The following is a 22,680-nucleotide window of genomic DNA, read 5'->3' as shown; positions in this document are numbered from 1 at the left end:
GGTGGAAACGCATAGCAGATTACACATTCTGCATGATCTAATGAATATATGCAACACTTCGTGCTCTTATTCTATATAGGTGTGAATAGTTCTGTGTAATATTCATTCTTCTATTACTACATTTAAAAATTGAGGTTCCAGAATATGGAGCAAGCAAAACCACAGTGCTGAAGAGTACAAATTTTTAAATGCTGTTGCAGTGTGTCACTCACTGCAAAAATGAGAACAGTTTTCCAGGATAGGAAAACAACTACTTTAACTTACAACCAACCTGGAACCATTCATCTCCTCATATTTCCTTTTCATTCCTGTTACTATGTATTCTTACATCACAAAGAATGTCTAACACAATAGACAAATATTCTGTCATGAGAAAGCATATTGCAGCATTTAATTACACACACACATCAAATGCTGCAAATGACACCCAGATGACAAATGTAAACAGCTTCAAATACTTGGGGAGCATAATCTTGAGTGATGGGTCTTTGGACAAAGAAATTGACTCAAGGCCAGCCAGGCAACGGGGAGGCTGTGTACCAGAGGGCTCAATCAATACCACATTCGCATTTCCACAAAGCTAAAAGTTTATAGAGCTGTGGTCATCCCCTCTCTCCTATATGGATGTGAGATCTGGACTCTGTACCAACATCACATCAAACAACTGGAGAAATTCCACATACACACCCACTGTTCTATCCTTAGCATCCATTGGAAAGACCTTGTCTTCAACCTGGAGGTCTTGGGTCATGCCAAGTCCACCAGCAATGAGTCCATGATCATCAGAAACCTGATGCGGTGGATGGGACACATCATCAGAATGATCGACCACCATATGGCTCGCCAGCTGCTCTATGCTGAACTGATGTCCAGAAGGAGGCCTCAAAGTCACTCACACAAGCGCTATAAAGACGTTGTGAAGGAAACTCCACTCTACTGTTGCGTCCTGCCAAGAGAACGAGAAGCTATGGCTGCTGACAGATCCCGCTGACGAGCCCAGTTTTGAAGTCAGACGCTGTCAAAAAATGATGGAAAACAGTGAAGGGCGTCACAAAGCAGCAGCCACAGTTATTACAAAAATGGACTTCCAGTGTTCCCATTGTGCTAGACTCTGCACTTCCAGACTGGGACTGCAAAATCACCTTGGTATCCACAGATGAACTGCACAAACCTCTTCTTCGAACTGAAGTACTACCGATATTTAAAACAGTAAATCAATTTCAAATAAATGATAAAATTATACTCGACATCATGCATGTTCCTGTAAAAAAAATTGACACCGAAGTGACATCAACGGTATTCAAGTTACAACAGCTGTGAATGTTTGATGCATATTATGGTTGGTAATTGACAGTATTTTGCCATTACTTGAAATTAATTGGCTAAATTTTAAATAAGCAAGATTGTGTTGCTTAGTGGTGTACTTAACAGCATCACTACACTAGTCAGTGGGATGGATGGTAAAGAACTATTGGGATAGTCAGCTCTTAGTGGTAAGTGCTAGACTGAGGTAGTATTATACAGCGAGTATAGCTCAAAACCAACATTTTAAGTGGAAATTCTGGGGGTCGACTTCTACACTCAGTTGCCTTATACATTGACACATACAGTATATAGTACTAACCTTCTATTCTCCTTTGCATTCGGGCTCGGTTGACATCGTAGTAACCATTATTTGCTATGGAGTTTGAAGCCACTCTTCGAAAGGAAGCAGAGTTTGAGGTAGAACATGATGGGATAACTGAGTTTCTGAAACCAAGTTTATTTCCTGAGTTACGATATTCACTTGAATTTCGCTGAGGTGGTTCAGCAGAATTCAGAACAGAATCCAAGGACTCTGAATATTTGTGTTCCTTTGGTGTAATATTATCTTCTGCAGGCAATATCTCTGCTAAAGGTGAAAATGAAAAGCTGAGAACCCATTGTCTGTTAAAATAATTACATTCTACACTATGATTTATGCTTTGGAACTTATGGCCTTGAAATCACAATTTCTCAAGCATCTACTCAATAGTGCACATAATAATCAATCTTTATCGATTTCTTCAGAAAAAAATTCTGAGACTGAAAACAAGAGATTAACAGAAATTACCTTGAGTGTCAAGCCAAGTCCCATCCTTTGGAGACACAAGAGAGATTGCAGAATCTAGAATCTGGAACGAAACAATCTTCTGAAGGAACTCAGCAGGTTGAGCAGAATCAATGGAATAAAATGAATGGTTGAAGTTTTGGGCCAGAACACTTCATCAAGAGAGAATTGAGAAGAGATAGCTACCCCTCTTCTCTTTTTCCGAACTACTGTTCTTCCACCCTTCCACTCACTTCCTTTCCCACTTCCATTTTTGCACCCCTGACTCCACCCATTCATATCCCACTCCCTCTGCCAACTCCATTTTCTTCACTGAGTTGTTTTTCTCTCCTCTCCACCCCCTTTCAGTTTCATCTGGTCTCTCATTATACCATGATTGTTACCTTATCAGATTCTGGCATCCTTTACCATGTCTGATCTCCAACACACCTTGTCTGACTCGTTTTCCTCCACCTGCCCCCTTTCTCTTCCTTTGCTTGGCATTTGCCAATCAACTGCCTCTCTCTGTCATTCTTCACTTCTCCATGGTTCACCAATCCCTCTTGGCCTGTCCAACCACTTGTTCCCTGTCTTTATTACACTAGATACAATATCTCTTTTCTACACTCTCCAAGGGTTCCAGCCTGAAATAGCAAACATTTTTTTTCTCGCACTGATAATGCCTGGCCTACTGAGTTCCTCCAGCAGATTGTTTGTTGTTCTTATTTAAAATAAGGGAGATTTATATGGCTCAGCAAACCACCTAAATAAGCCTAAGCAGCAAGAGAAAAATATTAACAGTAAAAAGTGTTGGATGAGCTTATACCTCACTACAATAATTTGATGCAAAGCAATCAATGTGGATCCATTACAGTCATTTTTTGTACCAATCTAGACTGTGATAGCTCTAGTCATTCTTTAAAAGATTCTGAGTAGAAGTGCAATAGATAAACAGATAAAGTAATTAATTTAACTTTCTACCTCCTTGGATAGATGGAGACTTACAAAAGTGATTTTTCCTCCTGAACAAGAGATATGTGACTATTGTCAGATTTTTTCAAGCAAACTAAAAGAAACTGCAACATTTATTAATGATCAGGTGAGCGCCAACTTCTCGTGCAATATCTAAATCTTCAGCAAATGCAGAATGAACAGGCTACCCAAAATAGCCATAACAGTTTTGTTTCAACATAGGTGGTGCCAGAACATTTCATGTCAGCCTGTATCATATGTGCCTTACAGTAATTCACAATATGGTAGCTTGAAGAAATTGCATGAATTTGTCGAATAACACTCTAGTTGCTATTGGAAGTCAGGGATTTGGGCTATCAGCATCAGAAGGAGCAGAAGGCCTCAATCTCATAAGCCTGCATAATACTTTGCCAATGGCAGGACGACCAAGCAGTCCCACAATCTAACTTTGGATTTTGAGTGAGAATGTGGTCAAAAGGAACATTTAAATATAGTATATCCTTGCATGGTGTTTTTGCTGTTGTCTTAGAGCAGGCCAAGCAGTTATTTTAGGCCCACTTGTCACAATACAGGGAAATTGTGTGCCCATTTACCTTCCAGTGTGTCAAAAACTTAAGTTACTAATTAACACAAAATAATGGGTGTATTGTTCCACTGAAAGTACACATCTTTCCCACGTTATTTCAGTCATAATATGTGATGGTCAGTATTACTGGATTGCTTGCCAAACCTCAAACTCAGTTCACCAGGCTGATGGCATGGATTCCACTCGGAAACTCTGGTACAACTCGTGTGGGGTGCCATGCGACTAATTTGTGAGTGTGCATATTGATAATATCTATGGTACACTCAGGACATTCCATAGTTGACATAGCTGGACAAGACAGAGATTCATCTTTGTTGACTATTTGAGTGTACTCTCCTGAGGAGGGTGAACGTGAAATGATGGAATGGAAACAACCGGAAGTTTTCCTTTTTCAACTTGTCAGGAGATGCAATATAAATGACTAAGAAGAGAGAACAAGTGAAATACTTCTTGAAAATTTTATATATGCAAGGAAATTATTGGCAACATGGATTAAAAAGTGCACTTCAACTTCAAGATTTACAGCAATTAATGCATAATATTATTTCTGAAATGTGAACTCTCAACAAAATCCACTGTTTAAAGGCCACCTATTGACAAATTGTTATTTTAGCTTTAAGATACAAAATGATCATTTGCAGTTGCACAATAATTACTATGTACATTCTATCTGAACTTTCTAGCCTTGCATTTTTGATTTAGTCAGCATTAACAACCAATTTTAATTTTGCCAGACCAGCGGGCCTAAAATTAAAAAGCGAGCAGCAATGTGTATTTTTCAAGTCTCAAGTTCTAACTTGAAATTCTTATGATCTCTGGGCTTTACTGTGGACTCCCTGTGACAGCCAATCTCAGAGAATTCTGTATTAGAATTGTACGAGTCTATTCTTTTCACATTGATACGCAGCAAATCAAGTGACAGACCAAATTAATGTTAACTCAATCTTCTCCTTACATATTCATGGTATGAAAAATATCCTAAATCTCATCAACTGCAACGCTATCAATCTGAGTAATTTAAACTAATACTAGAAAACTATAACTCAAGTTTTACTCCAGTCCATACCCTTTTAGGATTTCAATAGTTAGCAAACAACACAAAAAGGAATGTTCATCAAGATAAACATAGTTTGCGTTCAAATTATACAACTTTTACACTCACTATTATTTATTTTCAGTAATTAATGGGTCACCTTCAATACAGTACCTTCTGAAGGATGAGATTCTGCTCTTGGAAGTTTTGGAGAGAGGGGAGCAGTGTAGGGTGGAGATTCCTGTGGAAATCGTTTTAATCCCCTGCTTAGTGTCACTTGATCTGACACCTCTTCTTTGGCTAAGGAAAAGAGATGCAGAATTCTCATGAATATATTAAAGCAGTCATAACATTACTGACATAGTATGATATTTCAGTCTGGTAAACTGAAAATGTAGAATTTTTTAAAAAATTGTTTCAGAACTATTTCAGTTATTTAGCATGATAACCATAAAAATAATCCAGTACTTCTTTAAAAAGCTGTAACTGAGCCTGTATCATCATTTCTAAACTGCAGCTGTTCAGCTTTCTGCAATTCTAGTTCCAATTTAAGGGCCTTTCTTCATGGCAGCATTGGGATGCCACTTTTGAATCTCAAATTAATGAATCTCAATGCTACACCTCTGGTTAATTTAACTAAATTGAACTTGGATTAGAAGTTCAAAAGAAATATCCTTGTGAAAAAAATAATAACCCATTTAGTTTGAAACAAAAGCACTTGACTGCAATTATTGTGCACTTACAGAGTACAATTGGGGGAAAAAAGGTTATGAACAAAAATAATATTTTGGTCCATTAAAATACAGTAAGTGAAGACATTTTGTGACAGAGGAGATTCTTTTTCATAATTTCCCTCACTTGAACAGGGGACAGGTGGCAGCTCAAAAATGGTACTTGTTTTTTGGGTACTATTCTAAATTTGATGGGTTTTTTTCATCAAAACATTTCACATAAAAAAACAAACATTAATACATTCAATAAATTTCCAACAAATTTAACTTTCATGTACTTTCTTCATACAGTGATCTGAAACTGATAAACAGGACAAGTTAAAATTTACATTGAATTGATAATCTCTGAATGGATCATATTTCATTGATTAAAATTACAGCAACCCATTACAAACAAATCTTCCAATGCCTTTAGTTAATTTATTTTCATACACTAATTCAGTTTTGACAGGCCAATGCCACATTTTAATATTATTTTTACAAAATGAATAGCAGCTTTGAGAGATTTGATTGTGTTATTGAAAACTGACAAATTGCAAGCTGTGTCAAGTGATAGTTGAGTCTGTGGTTTGATGCTAAATAACACAAGTGTTATATAAGGAAATTAAGCCATCTCACTATTATATATGAAACTACGCTAGACAGTGATTATGAGGAAAGTTTATTGTGACTACACAAGTACAATGTACAGATGCACTGAAATTATTACTTGTTGAAGCCAGAGGTACACAGGATATGTTAACTACAATAATACAAATTAAAACACCATAATATATGTCAATACAAAAAAAGAGAAATACAAAAGGATAAATAAATGTGATGAAAATCAGAAATGTAGAAGCAATGGTTTCTCAAAGGGATTGTTAATTTAAAATTACTTAGTTGTTCCTTTTGCTTTAAATCTTCATTAAAATAAATTATTAGAGTTTTAAAACATTCATATGTGTTCACTTTTTGTCAATTTCAAACATATTTATAAAATTGTTAAAATATACAGGTGCTGCACAGATAATGTAGTGTTTAGCACAATGCCATTACATCACCAGCGACCAGTATGTGCATCCAGTGCTGTCTGTAAGGAATTTGTATGTTCTTCCCATGAATGTGGATTTCCTCCTGGTGCTCTGGTTTCTTCCCACATTCCAAAGACTTTCAGGGTTAGTTGGTTAACTGGTGAGATGGGTGTATTTGGGCAATGTAGTTTTGGGCCAGAAAAGCCTGTTACTATGCTGTACCTCTAAATTAAAATTACCATGTTGGCTAAGTACTGTATTTTCACTCATATAATCTTTCTTTGGCTTGGCTTCGCGGACGAAGATTTATGGAGGGGGTAAAAAGTCCACGTCAGCTGCAGGCTCGTTTGTGGCTGACAAGTCCGATGCGGGACAGGCAGACACGATTGCAGCGGTTGCAGGGGAAAATTGGTTGGTTGGGGTTGGGTGTTGGGTTTTTCCTCCTTTGCCTTTTGTCAGTGAGGTGGGCTCTGCGGTCTTCTTCAAAGGAGGTTGCTGCCCGCCAAACTGTGAGGCGCCAAGATGCACGGTTTGAGGCGTTATCAGCCCACTGGCGGTGGTCAATGTGGCAGGCACCAAGAGATTTCTTTAGGCAGTCCTTGTACCTTTTCTTTGGTGCACCTCTGTCACGGTGGCCAGTGGAGAGCTCGCCATATAACACGATCTTGGGAAGGCGATGGTCCTCCATTCTGGAGACGTGACCCATCCAGCGCAGCTGGATCTTCAGCAGCGTGGACTCGATGCTGTCGACCTCTGCCATCTCGAGTACTTCGACGTTAGGGATGTAAGCGCTCCAATGGATGTTGAGGATGGAGCGGAGACAACGCTGGTGGAAGCGTTCTAGGAGCCGTAGGTGGTGCCGGTAGAGGACCCATGATTCTGAGCCGATCAGGAGTGTGGGTATGACATGATATAATACACACATGCATATAACATACAGAAAATCATAAATTGTGTAAAAATATTTTTTTATAACATGCAAATGCAGATACTGTGTAGGTGTAGTATTCTAAATTTCAACTGACAAAAGCAATTTGCATTTAACTGGGACAGAAGACAAAGCACCTACTAGTTTCTGCCACAGTTAATCTCCCACAATTAATTCCCAACTTCCCCCAGAGGGGTCAATCACCCATTATATAGATGATATCCTGCTGCAACACATTAACAAGCTTTGGAGAGGAATCAATTAAATAAATCGAAGACAGACTTCAGAATTAAGCAGGATTTTAATTCTAATGTCTCATATCAGAGCCACTTGATATATTAATCTCCTTCCTTAGAAACGGGACTGGGCAATTAACATTGATAAGGTGCAGTGCCCTAGCCAGAATGTCCTGCTTATAGGAATACCATGGCATTCAGTTCAAAGAAATATTCCCAAGATCAAAATTTCCCACACCCACTATAAATTGTGCATTCTATCATTGCTTCTATTACATTCTCATGCTTGCTATAATATTCCCATGCTTGCTGTAAATCACCTGTGCACCTTTCCCACAGCCTTTATAAACTGTGTGCATTCTTTCAATTCTGCTATTATATTCCCACGCCTGCTATAAATTGCTGGTTCAATTTTTGCACGCCCGCTATAAATTGTGCTCGTTCTTTCAACATGTAAAAGTTGAAAGAACATTTTCTCGTATAGTGCACACACACACTTATACCATGCGGGGGGGGGGGGGTTCCTAATTTGTAAATAAGCATTTAATGCATACATTATATGCACAAAAATACGGTACATCAGCACTACTTAGCCTTGACGTTAACAATCTGTGGCAGATTGTGTGCATCTTAAAAGCTAAGCTTGGTTCTGAAATACTGTAATAATAATTCATTTAGCACAATGGGTCTGTGTTGAGGAATTAACACAAATTACCGAGTTCACCTGAAGTGCTATGTAGAACAGTTTCAGGTTCTTTGAGGGCAAGAGATTCTGTGGGGGAAGGAACAGCATTATATAAACCCAGAGAGGTTTATTGTTTTGAGATGCTGCAATAGCTTGCACAGGTTTGTTCATTTTAGGTGCTCTTTTATTTTGATATCCTTATGGTCTGAAATGCTGTAAATGTATAAGTTCTATGCATTTATGATAACCCATTATTTCAATTTTTGTGCTGTGCTATATTACATTACATGCAGGATAGCTTATGTCTGAAAAATGGAATTTTTGAGCTTAATGATTCTGAGGTGTTGTATTTTGAGTGCTTTATGTTGCATTAACATAAATCATGGGCCTGTGGCATTCTATTAATTTGAGGTGCTTTATGGTCCTAGACTCTGTTACAGTTTGAGATTTACTTGGTTACTGTATTCCTTTGAGGTGCTTTATGTACAAGGTTTTATAATTTAAAATACCTTAACTCTGACTTGCATGTATTCATTTGGGTTGCAAAGCACAGTATGAATTTATGTGGTGCCACAGTTTAAGGGGCTTTTTTGATAAAAATGTTGTAAAATTGTTTGAGATTATGCAATAATTTGAGATGTTTATGGTTCTGTATTAATTGAGCTTTTAAAGATTGAGTGTTTGTAATAGTTTCAAATGCATTATGGACTTGAAGTTATATAATGATTTTGTGGGTTTTATGGGTGAGTTGTTATGCTGTTAGAAAATTTTATTTTAATTTTATGCCTCCATTGTATTCTAATAGTTTGAGATGATTTACAGATCTGAGATGTTCTCTTTACTTGATGTTCTTCATGAGTCTGATGTTCTATATCATCTTGAGCTACATTATGGGTCTATTGTTATATAAATGTAGTGTTTTTATGGCTCTAATGATGTGTGGCTTTAAGACTAATCTACTGAACAAGAGGCAATTGAAGAGAATGAGATGTTCAAGATGATTTGATGGTCTGAATGCTACTTTGCTTTGAAATGTTTTGGTGTCTGAAGTGCTGGAGTACTTTTGAGATGCGTTGAGAGACTAATGAAGGTCAAGGAGTCCAGAGCACGCAAAACAGCAAGGAAATGTAGGCTTGTAACTGTCACAATACATCAATACAATGACATTTACATATACAAAAACTATCAGTAAACAGTCACTTTCATCTAACAACTGAAATTGGTGCTAAAAAGCAATACAGTTCCTCAGCATCATTGACCTCAATTGTAAAAACCGCTCTTGGGTTACTAACTGTCAAGCCTAGCATGTCAGACATTTTCCTAATTTAGGGCAGAGCTAATTTAGGCTGCCTTAAGAATTGCTCCTTTTGGCTGCAGGGTAAACAACAAAGTTACAACATAGTAAAAACTCACTGCATTAGTGGAATCAGTGATTGCACATGTGCATTTTTCATTTTTCAAGGTGTACAGCTGCCTAATATTTTATCCAGTATCATCAGGACCAGGCACCTGCCATTGTTCAGAATCTTCCAAATTTTTGAATCATTTTGATATCGGTCCCTTTAAGCAAATGCCTCGCACCTTGCCCCCGCCGTCTTTACCACCCCACCCCCCTGGTTGGCTGTCCGTCCATTCCCCCCCCCCCCATCTGTCCATCCAAACATCAGTCCCCCCACCCTAGGGCCAGTGCCAGACTATTTTGCGCCCGAAGGCCAGGCTGAGTGCAGTGGGTGGGGGTGGAGAGCTGGCTGGTGAATGCAGTTGGGGGGGGAAGGTTAGTGACCAGGATAAGCGGTGGTTTCGACATGTGTTGAACAGGAGGGTCTTGACTAGTGTGTCGGTCAGGTGGAGGTTGGAAGCGACAGGGTGGCCTGAGAGCTCAGCCAAAAAGGCAGGCAAAATCAAGTACTTGGAGCCAGCAGCAAGCAGGGCAGAAAGCTGGACAAGAGGTGCAGAGCTGCAGGAGGAGCGGGCCGTCGGGGCGGTGGAGCCCAGCAACGGCAGCTTTTTAGGTGCTCCACCAGCTTATCGGGCCAGCCCTCAGGCACACCCCAGCAGCGCAGCACCGTCTGTCCCCTCATTGCAGCAGTAGGCGTGCAGTGCTGCTGAGCCGGAGTTTATGGAGCGCCGCACCAGATCGTGGTGTTGGCTCAATGTGGGACCAATGGCTGGTTGTCTTCGTTATCCCTAATTTCCCATGCAGCTGGGACTGCTCTGCCAGCACCAGAGCAGTCCCAGCTGCTTGGGGGATTATGGATAAGAAAGATGACCATTGCTCCTGCATTGAGCCAGGCACTGCCTGCTTCTTTCCTGGGGGCTGAGAATCACATTTCCACCGAAGGTAAGAGAAGGCGCCCACCAGGACAGGGAAAATGGGACTGGGGGTGGGGGCGGTGGAAGGGTCTCACTCTGAAAACAGAAAATTTATTATGGGAAATTAACATTTCTTATGTGTAATGTCATCTACCAAAAAAAGTGCCGGTCTTTGGAGGTTGCTAGTTTCCGAATTTCAGATAAAAGGTTAGTCCCCTGTAGTGGCATTTCTGTTCTTAATTTAGGTTACTTATTAATCAATCATAAAATCTTATTAATCTAAATACTGATGGGTGAACCTGATCTTGTGTTTGAGTTGGTTAAAAAAAAAAAATTTCTTCAAAACTTCAGCCCAAACCTAGATAGTTTTTAGCACAAGATCAATGATATTTTGACTACTTGAATAACTTTCCTTTGGTGTAATGATTCTATTGAACCGCATACATCTTCACTCTTTCCAGAAAGATTGATATGCTTGGGCGCTAAATATTAATTTCAAGTTGCAACTGTTTCCCTTCAGCAGAGAAATGTTGCTCTTCGTTAGGATTGCGTCAAAGTTGTCATCAGAAGCAACACGTGGAAAAGTGTTAGCATTTGGTACAAAATGTATGATAACAGAAAGGCAGTTGTCAAAACAATATTTGTTCAAAGTTTACTGGAAATTTGAAGAAGTAGGAAACAAATCGAAATACATTATGCTGCAAAAAAGTTTGAATCAGACTCCATGCCTTTCTGCTCATTTTATCCCAGTACTCTGTTTTAATTGAAAGCATATAATTCCAAACTTTAGAATTAAGGACGGAGGAAAATGATTTTCTTGTGCTGATTTTTTCCAAAGAAAATTTAGCCAAAGCAAGAAAGGAAGAGAGAGATTTCATTCGTAAATAAGTAAGATAGTTAAAACTTAATTAAATTAACTTGGTAAAAACCAGCCACTTCACTGAATGTGTTGGAAAGTGAGATGAATGACTGGAAGTTAGAATATGGAAGAGCACATAAACAAGAAAACAGGCCAATTCAGGAGGGTTTTTTTTTCCTGTCAGCAGAGGTTAATAACATATCAGCAGTCTCCAAACGCTGATCTTTCAAATTGGCTTCAGTAGCATTCCCCTTTTCCCTTGCACCATCAATCCTTTCTTTTAATGCCTCCTGTCTTCCATTTTATATTTTCCTTTATGTTCTTTATTCCACTTCGTATTTATCTTAAATACATCACATATGTAATATTTCCTATTTTGAAATAATTACTGGTCTTCAAAGACTGATCTGGTTAATGGTTCAGATTCACAGAAACAGGAACATATTCCCCTTTTCAAAAAATCACTCAGACAGCACATAGAAGAGATTTAGATCGAATTCTTAATAATCTTCCAGCCAAGTTAAATGATATACCCTCAAATAATATTTGTTGAAGATGGCGGTTAGTGAAAACACTTCCCTTCTATAGTTTAGTAGTTCTGGTAGTGATCAATGCATCCTCTAATACTTTCCTCCAAAGAGATACCATTATTGTTTCTGTTTCATATTTCAAGCTTCATGGTTTCACTATTGAACTGTTGTCAATTCAGGAATGGCACAACACAGAATACAAATTAGAGGAGAATCAAGAGCCTTAATTCCCCTTTAGTGCCAGTGCTATCGAGCCACTCTTGGTGATGGATGTTTAAGCCCATACACAAAATAGTTTCTATACATTTGCTACTTTCAGTGCATTTTGGAAATGTTTCGCAGAACTCTCAAAACATACCACCAATTCTGGTTGATCTGCCCAGATGGTAGGAGACACATACTCAAGGATTACGATGGGAGAATTTGGCATTTTATGATTCTGTGGTTATATCTATTTTTAAATCTACAGTTCTCCCAATTTTGGCATTAATCCATTGATATTTGTGAGAACTAGGAACAGACCACTGTCTGTGAATGATTTGTGTCTGTATTGGCATCCAGGTGATTTGCCTGGTTTTTCCTTTCTTCTATTTTAACTACTGCAACCAAAAGACACAATTAAGTGGGCCATTTTAGTAAGGAATTTAGTAAGGCACTGAATTATCTGTTGTGCAGTCTTTTCCAGCAATTCATCACACATAAGCAAAACTAGGTACGGGATGGTAGACTTCCTATTCTTAAGGACAGTGGTGAATTTGATTTCTTACAATGGTCTCCTTTTCATCATTACAAAGAGTAAACTTTTTAAAAAAAATATGGATTGTGCAATATTAACTGTATTTAAATACCATAGTTGCCACAGTTGAAGTTGCATTTCTGGCTTTTAGCCCAGGTGTCACAGTGACCAATATAGAAACCTAACCACTGCATTGCTGAGATGGAAATATTAAACTAATCTTCCACACTTTATTGTATATACTCGTAATATTATTGGCAAGAATAAATTTTAAAAAGAACATTGGACTGTCACTTGGAGAGGAAAAATGAAGTAATTTTGTTTCCATTAGATTTAAATCTTGGTTGGTTCCAACACCAAAAATACATAATGCTGCAGTGATCCTTCAATATGGGCAATACAATTTAAGATCACTTTCCTAGATAATTAAACTTAACAGGATTAGATACACCTCCAGTGATTCTGGTACTGCTCCTCAACAAGGTGTTCCATTTGGAGCAAACTAAGCAGATTAGTTTTTCCACACTAGTTAACAAGGCCATTCTGTGCCAATGACAGGTTCATGGCACCTGACAAACTTTTTCCAGAATGCCATTGTTAGATTACAGAATCAATGGGCGGCAGGGATTGCAGAGAGGTTTGTGCAACGCATTTACAGTGCCAGTGATTGGGACCGGAGCTCGAATCTGACACTGTCTGTAAGGAGTTTGTACATTCTCCCTATGTCTGAGTAGGTTTTCCCCGGGGGCTCCGGTTTCCTCCACTGTTCGAAACTTATTGGGGGTGTAGGTCAATTGGGTGACACAGATTCATGGGTCAAAATGGTCTATTACCATGCTGTATGTCTAAATTTAAAAAAAATTAAATTTAAATTTAATTTCAACCTGTTAAACTCTGACCAATATGTTTTTTTTTTCATTTTCTCCACCTCCTGATTACATAGTAATTCTTCTTCTTTGGCTTGGCTTCGCGGACGAAGATTTATGGAGGGGGTAAATGTCCACGTCAGCTGCAGGCTCGTTTGTGGCTGACAAGTCCGATGCGGGACAGGCAGACACGGTTGCAGCGGTTGCAGGGGAAAATTGGTGGGTTGGGGTTGGGTGTTGGGTTTTTCCTCCTTTGCCTTTTGTCAGTGAGGTGGGCTCTGCGGTCTTCTTCAAAGGAGGTTGCTGCCCGCCGAACTGTGAGGCGCCAAGATGCACGGTTTGAGGCGATATCAGCCCACTGGCGGTGGTTAATGTAGCAGGCACCAAGAGATTTCTTTAGGCAGTCCTTGTACCTTTTCTTTGGTGCACCTCTGTCACGGTGGCCAGTGGAGAGCTCGCCATATAACACGATCTTGGGAAGGCGATGGTCCTCCATTCTGGAGACGTGACCCACCCAGCACAGCTGGATCTTCAGCAGCGTGGACTCGATGCTGTCGACCTCTGCCATCTCGAGTACTTCGACGTTAGGGATGAAAGCGCTCCAATGAATGTTGAGGATGGAGCGGAGACAACGCTGGTGGAAGCGTTCTAGGAGCCGTAGGTGATGCCGGTAGAGGTCCCATGATTCGGAGCCGAACAGGAGTGTGGGTATGACAACGGCTCTGTATACGCTTATCTTTGTGAGGTTTTTCAGTTGGTTGTTTTTCCAGACTCTTTTGTGTAGTCTTCCAAAGGCGCTATTTGCCTTGGCGAGTCTGTTGTCTATCTCGTTGTCGATCCTTGCATCTGATGAAATGGTGCAGCCGAGATAGGTAAACTGGTTGACCGTTTTGAGTTTTGTGTGCCCGATGGAGATGTGGGCGGGCTGGTAGTCATGGTGGGGAGCTGGCTGATGGAGGACCTCAGTTTTCTTCAGGCTGACTTCCAGGCCAAACATTTTGGCAGTTTCCGCAAAGCAGGACGTCAAGCGCTGAAGAGCTGGCTCTGAATTAGTGTCTTATTAATATACACAAGAAATAAAATGACACTTAAGGTAACACACTTCAATTGAATTATTCATAATTCATACAACGTGATCTCCAACTTGTCTGCCAATTTTAAGCTGTGACCTCAACACATGATCAATATATGAATACACAAGGAAAAACAAAACCTTTGAGAATAGTTAACACTGAATTATCTGTTGTGCAGTCTTTTTAATAAACTTTATCTTGTAGTAAGAAACCCTGACATTCAATCAACCGGAAACTCAAACAACAGGGGAAAAAAAACCAGAGGAAATAAATATATATATATCTAAAAATAAGAATACATAAGGTTTTAAATAAACGTTTAAATAGAAGTTTTAAATCGTAAAAGTAAATGTTTGCCAAAGCAACACACAACCCCTTGGGTGCAAACATTCAGCCAGCAGATCGCCCTGGTCATGCCCTGCCTGCAGCTGTTTGAATAAAGTTTCAATAAAGTTGTGTTTGAATAAAATGACAGCACCCAGAATGAAGAGCCAGCCGATGCTGCTCACTGCTGGGGTGACTGTCCCAAAGTGTCTCCCTATCCCTGCCTGGTAAGAGTCTTTATCTTTATTAGTATATTATTGTATATTAGTAAGGTTTTATCTATAAACTTGGGGAAGGGGGGGGAGGGGGGAGGGATTAATTATGACGGCAGAACGGTTTGTGTACCTGTTAGTGCAACGCTACTAGTGTTCGAAAATGGGGTTCGAATTTAAAGAAGGTGCCCGAACAAAATGGTTTTTCTACATCTTGATGAAGAGCTCAAGCCTGAAACATTGGTTATGTATCTTTGCTATATAAAATACACTGTTTGACCTGAGTTTCTCCAGCATTGTATTTTTACTTCAACCGTGGTGTCTGCAGACTTTTGTGTTTTACTTCTTAAAGGAAGGTGAGCAGAGGGCCTGAACAAGACACTGGCATGGAGGTGAATTGGGTTGTGCCAAGGGCCTGACTGAAACTCTGGTGTGGTGGTGAGTCGAACTGTGCTGAGGGCCTGACCAGGACACTGTAGAAATGAGTCAGGTTGCACTGAGTGTCTGACCACACTAGGATGAAGAGTCGGTCAATGGCACTGGGGCGACTCTCCCAAAGAGTCTCTCCATTCCTGTCTGGTAAGAATTTAGTTTTTATTAGTTTTATGTTTATCTATAAACTTGGAGGAGGGGTGCTAATTATGACAGTGGCACGGTTAGCGCAGTGGCTAGCGCAACACTGTTACAGCGCCAATGACCGGGGTTTAAATTTAAATTTTGTAAGTTAAAGTATCTTAACACAATTAAAGACTACAATACTATGATTTTTTTTTCAAATTACTTTACAATTTGCAATGTCTGTCTTTCAAACAATGTATTCTTAATGCAGGTGTATTAGTTTGGCATTGTAAGAGTGAGTCTCAATCAAATGGAAAATTTGCATTTCCAGCAAATGAGATCTCTGTCCGGATAACGGGGATTTTACTGTATTATTATTCCATGAAAACTTAAATAATGTATGCATTATTTAAGCTTTTCACATTTCAAAATTATCTCAAAATTTATTTGTTCAGCAGGTACAGTCTTCTAATCAAAATGAACACACATGATCATCTTCCAGTGATTGCACAGAAGTTCATTATGATTTAAACCCTTTCTCCAGAAAATCAGCACATTGGGATTGGCAAGATTTCTTTCAAGAAAATAATCAAGTTCATCTTAAGATTTTTTCAGGTTACATATTGCATATTAGTCTTTTCATTGAAATCACATCACTGTCAGCAGATGGTGCCCCTAAACCGTTCACTATTTTAAATTTAAACATACAGCACAGTAACAAGCCATTTCAGCCCATGATGCATGCCGACCAATTTACACCCAATTAATCTACACCCATGTACGTTTTGAACGGTGTGAGGAAACCGGAGCTCCCAGGGAAAACACACAGACACGGGGAGACACGTACAAACTCCTTACAGACAGTGCGGGATTTGATCCCTGGTCCTGATCGCTGGTCCTGTAAAGGCATTGTACTAACTGCTACGCCAACCGTGCTGCCAAATATGAGGTATGTGAAATTGATGAAAATAATTATCTAAGTATTGCCTTGTCTCCCTAAAATACTGATCATGTGAAGAAATCCGCTGTTCAGCTCTCAAGGATGGTCAATTTATTATTCTTCACACATCTAAGTCAATTTCCTGATGCAGATATCAGCCTATATCCCCTGTATTTTACTTCCCAAAACCCTAATTAAGCAAAGTGATAGACATGGTATTTTGCCAAATCTGAAGCTTTAGTTTGAAGTCATAATTGTGTACTTATTTTAAGAACAAAAATTGAATTCTCTTTACCTGATTTTACTCTCCCATACTCTGTTGGACTATGTGTATTTCCTATATACGGGCTGAAAGGTTGGCTGCTAAAGAGGTTCTCACACTTCAGACTGTAACAGAGTTTTTCCAGAAATCTTAATACAAATGAAACACTATTTACAGATGGAAGCTTCACTGTGTGGTTCTCTCCATCAAATAAAGCTACAAAGACAAAAGAAAAAATAAAATGTGCCTTAAATGTTCCATTCAAAACATTATTGTACATACCAATAAAGAAATTAGGTTTAAACAATTAAATGCAGAATCTTTTAAATTTATTTCAGTTAATGACTATCCACTGCAGTCTAAGATGTTTTTAATTTCTTATTTTTGCAAGTTTCAAACTGATATGGGCTGGAGAGTTTGTGTCATGAACAAAGATCAGGTACACTGGGGTTGTTTACCTGGAATTCATTACCTAGAATTGAGGAAATTGAAGTGAGATTCAAATGTTCATAATTATGATGGCCAAATGAAAGAAATAATGGAGGAACTCAGCTGGTCTCGCAGCATTCATAGAAGGTAAAGATATATTACTATTTCAGGCCTGAGCCCTTCCTGAAAAAACAGATGTCTGAATTAAAGACTGGGGATAGAAAGAGGGAAGAATGGGAGGGGGTGGAGTACAGACCAACAGACAAAGGGAGTTAATTGGATATGATGAGAGGAAAGGTGAGAATTGATTTTGGCTCTGTGAAAGGAGGCAGAGAGACAAGAGAGTGCGAGTGGTAAGGATTCAGGGGAATAATATGGGGGTGGGGGCATTTCTAATGGTAATAGGAGAAGTTGATGTTAAAACTATCCAGTTGGAGGGTGCCCAGTCAGAAATATGAGGCTTTGTTCTTACAATTTGTGGGCAGTCTCAGTCTGGCAGTGCATGAGACCATGGACATACACGTCAGCAATGGGAATGGGGCAGGGAATTGAAATGGATGGCCACTGAGAGATCCACGCTATTGCAGCAGACAGAGCCGAAGTCCTTAATGAAGTGATCGATCTCCCAGTCTGTGTCCGGTCTCTCCGATGTAAAGGAGACCACAAAATGAGCAATGGATGCAGCAGATGACTCTTACAGATTCACAAGTGAACTGCTGCTTCACCTGGAAGGCCTATCGGGGCCCCAAATGGTGGTGAGGTAGAAGGTGTAGGAGGAAGTGGAGCATCTCTTGCGGTCACAGAGCTATGTGCCAATTGGTGGGGGTCAGGATGGAGTGGTCTCTGTGAAGGTCGAGAGGGGAGGAGAAGGGAATATGTGTCTGGTGGTGGGATTATGTAGCAGGTGGCAGAAATGACGGAGGAAGATATGTTGGATGCGGTGACTGATAGAGTGGGAGGTGCACTTGGGGTGGAGAGGCCAGGGCAAATGTGGATATGCAGGAGAGGACATATTTGATGGTGGTAGAGGGAAAGCCATGTTGTTGAAAAAAGAAGACATCTCTAATGATATGCCATGGAAGACCTCATTCTGGGTGCAGATGCGAAGTAGACTAAGGAATTGAGATAAAGGAATGGAATCCTTATAGAAGATAGGATGTGAAGAGGTGTAGTTGAGGTAACTACGAGAGTTAGTGGGCTTGTAGAAGATGTTTGTGAAATTTGTTTCCCAAGATGGAGCCAGAGAGATCAAGAAAAGGGAGAATGTTGCTAGAAATGGACCAAATGAATTGAGGTCAGAGTGAAACTTGGGAGCAAAGTGGATTAAGTTGACGAGCTCATCGTGAGTGCCCAAGACAGCATCAAAGTTCCACATATTCTCATATCATGGTCGAGGTTTTTGGACCAATTTTTTTGGGTCAAACTTCAGGGATCTACTTTTATATGGTCAAACCTTTGACCGCGTTAAGTACCTGTGACGCTCAAAGCATCAGGAGCTTGGATGGCTGGGCTCGGATGACAAGTCTGTGTTTGGGCCATCGGGAGCTCGGATGGGCTGGTGTGAACAGGGCAAGGGTCAGCAGTCGGGACACCAGGAATTCCAGTGGGCAGGCAGGCAGCCGGGGTGAGGATCTGTGGTCAGGGCGTTGAGAGCCTGGATAAGCAGGCAATCGGGATGTTAGAAGCTTGGATGGGCGAGAGAAATCAGGGATAAAAATGGGAGGGGAAGGCCGACCTTTACAAGGGTCATACTAAAAACGTAATTATTGGGCAAGAAAGGGGGGTGTTGACTATTACACATGATTGACTATTTCACGAGTAGTCGTGGATGGAGCGGAGGAAAAGTTCAGTGGCCTTGTCTGTGTAGGCTTGTAGCATAGGTTGCTCCATATAGCCAACAAAAAGGGGTACCCATGGCTACTCCTTTACTTAGAGAAAGTCAGATGAGTTAAGGAGAAATTATTGAAGGTGAGGGCAAGTTCTGCCAGATGGAGAAGAATGCTGGTGGGGGTACTGGTAGGGTCTGATGTCAAGAAAGAAATGAAGGGCTTTGAGGCATTTGGTATGGGGAGGGAGGTGTAGAGTAATTGGATGTCCATCGTAAAGATGAGGTGGTAGAGTTCAGGGAACTGGGAGTTGTATGTGAAATATCCCGGATGTAGGTGGAGAGGGACTGGACTGGGGAGACAAAACGGTGTCGAGGTAAGCGGATACCAGTTTCATGGGCAGGAGTACCTGAAAACGATCGGTCTGGGTATCTTGGGTGGGAGATAGATATGGACAGTGCGTGGTTGGGAAACAATGAGGTTGGAGGCCATGCTAGGGAGATGATTGGAAGTGATAAATTCAGAGATAGTGCATGGTACAATGGTTTGATGAGTTTTGGTGGGGTACTGTTGAAGGGGTAATTAAGAGGTGTCTGAGAATTGTCATCTGGCTTCAGCCAGGTTGAGGTCAGTGCACCAGACCACAACACTGCAACCCTTGTCTGCAGGCTTGATGGTGATGTTGGGATTACATGCGGAGAGATTGGAGGGCTAGGCATTCTGATGGGGTGGGAATGGAATGAGTGAGTGTGGTGGTGAAGTCAATATAGTTAATGTTTCAGTGGCAGTTGGAAATATAAAACTCCAGAGCAGGCAGAAGGCCAGAGCGAGGTGCCTCGGAGGAGGAAAAAGGTTTAAACTGAGAAAAAGGATCTGTAGTGAGGGTGTGGAAAATTCTGGTTATACAACTGCACATGGAGATGGAACTGACAGAAGAAGAGTTTAGCATTATGGCATGTACAGGACTCGTTGAGGGATGGGCAGATGGGGATGATGGTGATGCCTCTACTGAGAACAGAGCATTCTTCCAAGGGAGGGAAGGTCGGAGGGAATGGTGAAGTCCAGGCAGGTGTAAGGTCAGTGGGGTGGAGGAGGACCTTGACACAGATAGTTTAGTAGAGGAGTAATTTGAGAGTAGAACTGGCAGAAGAATTCAATGGTTATTGAGGGAACAAACACTGCTTGAAACTGTGGTTGAGGTAGAGATACTGATCACAAAAGAAGTGTATTTGAATAAGCTAGAAAAATGAGATCACTGGATGAGATGCAGCTGGCACACACATTCTAAATAATTTCCTTCTGTACAGTTAATTTCAGATTTAATTAGAACAATTTATTGAAAATTTGAAAGCCCATATGCAAGGCATCACTACTTTAAGTTAACTCAACGGAATTAAAATGAATAGAAAAGCACCTAGTACATAAAATGCAGAATTTAATGCTGAATTTTCTTCTAAAGTGATTTATTCACAGTTCAAGGATTTTTCCTAGCTGCTCATACAGAATGAGTATCTTAGGCCAAAATCAAAATGTTTGGCCTGAGATACTTGCCAGATGGACTTGTAATTACCGGTATTTGTGACAGTAATATAAACTGCCAACACGTCTCTACGCCTTCAATGGATCAGCAGCATTTGGCATTCTTTGCCCTGCTACCCATATTGAAAAAAACACACCATCTTTTGACTCCAGATACATATAAATATTTCCATTTTGAGAATATTAAAAAAAAAAATCATGAAGTACAAAGCAATTGAAGTTAGTTTACAATGGCCAACCTTTATTGGCTGTAGTGCATTCTGATCTTGTTAAAGAGGATCTAAACCATGACAATATGGAACAAATCAATTTGGGGTAACTGACTTTTTTCCAATGTACGAGAAACTTTGTGTTCCTTTATAAAATAACACTGAAAAAAATTAAATACTTATATCTCGCTTTACCAATATTTTTAAATTAATGTATCAAAATTGACAAAAGTAACTGCAAATCCTCTCACCAGTAATTGCCTCTCCTCCATGATGTCCAGACTTCAGAAATGAGAAAACAGTTTTTGCCTGGTACGCACAATCGACACAGCCCTGTACAGCCTGTTGAAGCACAGTTGGCACAGGACCAGGACCAAAGTGATCTGGAAGCTGCTGAACTTTCTTTTTATTCAGATGTGGTCCACAATTTCCATGTTTGTTAACGTACACACAAACTGTAACAAAACAGCTGCTGTCAACTATAAAGACTTAAATTTAAATGTTGTTATAGTTAAACTAATAAAAAAGGGATAAGTTCCATTGTATATCAAGATGCCATGAGAAAGGATTATTTAAAGATGAGAAAGAACAAAAATTCTCTGCACTTTTACATAATAATATCAATGAACGCTTAGCAGAGTGACCTGACAGAATTATAAAATTTGTCAAGCCGAGAAGTTAGCCAGGTATTAAACTTCCAATATTCCAATACTTGCAAGTTAACGTGTCCAAATATTTATTTTAAAATATCAAAGTAAATAGGAAAACAAATTTACTGAAAAATCTATGAATTAGTTCTCGCTGCCTGGAGTTCAAATTAAATATCAGTTCTTAAAATGATCAATTCACACCTTTGTTAAGCACACACAATTAGAATTGTAACTTGTAAATTTAAAGAATAAAGCACATTTTTAATACAAGAGGAATCTGAGCATTACAATGCACCTCCCCAATCATCAACTGTTTTGTGTCTCTTTAAATGACCAGAGAGGTTTACCTGTGGACAATACTGATGAAGATGAATTGCAAATACTGGCAGTATTTTGAAGTCCCTGGGCACTGCTAATGTCAGGTTCGGGTGTTGTTGTGGTGGGTGAAGGAGGAAGTGGACTCTGTACTGTTCGAGTCTTTCTCTGAAGCACAAAAATAAGTGTTATTTTACAATTTTTTCATACCATGTAAAAGATTACAAAAGGCATTTATTTTGTTTATGTATAATGGGAACTTACTGGAACAAAGTAAGTACTCATTTAATCTTTGAATACTTGTCTTTGGAAGTCCCTTTGCTCCCACTACACTGCCATTCATTTCTACTCCTTAGGAGTCTCAAGCCAAGTCACCTTTATTTATTGTCCATACCATGCTCGCACAGTAAAGACGAGATAGCGTTTCTCCAGGACCATGGAGCATATTTACATAAATATATGTTAAAGTTAAACATGTTGTAATATTAAAATATTAAGACATATAGAGTAAAAGTTCACGGTACATTATCCACTAATGTTCTGGGAATTCAGGAGCCTGATGGCTTGGGGGAAACAACGAAACAACTGTTGCCCAATCTGGACGTAAGGGCCCGAGTGCTACTAAATGGCAGAAGGGAGAACAGTTTACATGAGGGATGTGACGAATCTTTCACAATCTTTATTGCTTTTCACCTGCATTGAGTGTTGTAGATGTTTTTTCTGCTGACTTCATTATCTTCTGCAGGGTCCGAGGTGGTACAGCTTCCAAATCAGATGATGCAGTTGC

At 39.8% G+C, this 22,680-nt stretch overlaps 1 protein-coding gene across 3 annotated transcripts in view; it reads right to left on the bottom strand.

The window, feature by feature from the left end:
* Positions 1–22,680, bottom strand: part of scml2 (Scm polycomb group protein like 2) — a 111,546-nt gene that overhangs the window by 5,343 nt on the left and 83,523 nt on the right. For 2 of the 3 annotated variants that reach the window (XM_069889842.1, XM_069889844.1), the window contains 5 exons: positions 21,926–22,061; positions 21,180–21,383; positions 16,959–17,141; positions 4,834–4,959; positions 1,625–1,891 (listed from right to left, as the gene is read on the bottom strand). In XM_069889842.1, coding sequence (XP_069745943.1) covers positions 1,625–1,891; positions 4,834–4,959; positions 16,959–17,141; positions 21,180–21,383; positions 21,926–22,061 — 916 coding nt within the window. The remainder of the gene's footprint in view (positions 1–1,624; positions 1,892–4,833; positions 4,960–16,958; positions 17,142–21,179; positions 21,384–21,925; positions 22,062–22,680) is intronic. The other variant, XM_069889843.1, reaches the window with a different exon arrangement.

Source organism: Narcine bancroftii, chromosome 7 (genome assembly GCF_036971445.1).
Source record: "Narcine bancroftii isolate sNarBan1 chromosome 7, sNarBan1.hap1, whole genome shotgun sequence".
In the NCBI taxonomy this organism is placed as follows: Eukaryota; Metazoa; Chordata; class Chondrichthyes; order Torpediniformes; family Narcinidae; genus Narcine; species Narcine bancroftii.
Note: the sequence above shows the minus strand (reverse complement) of the source record. Positions and strands in the feature narration are given on the sequence as shown.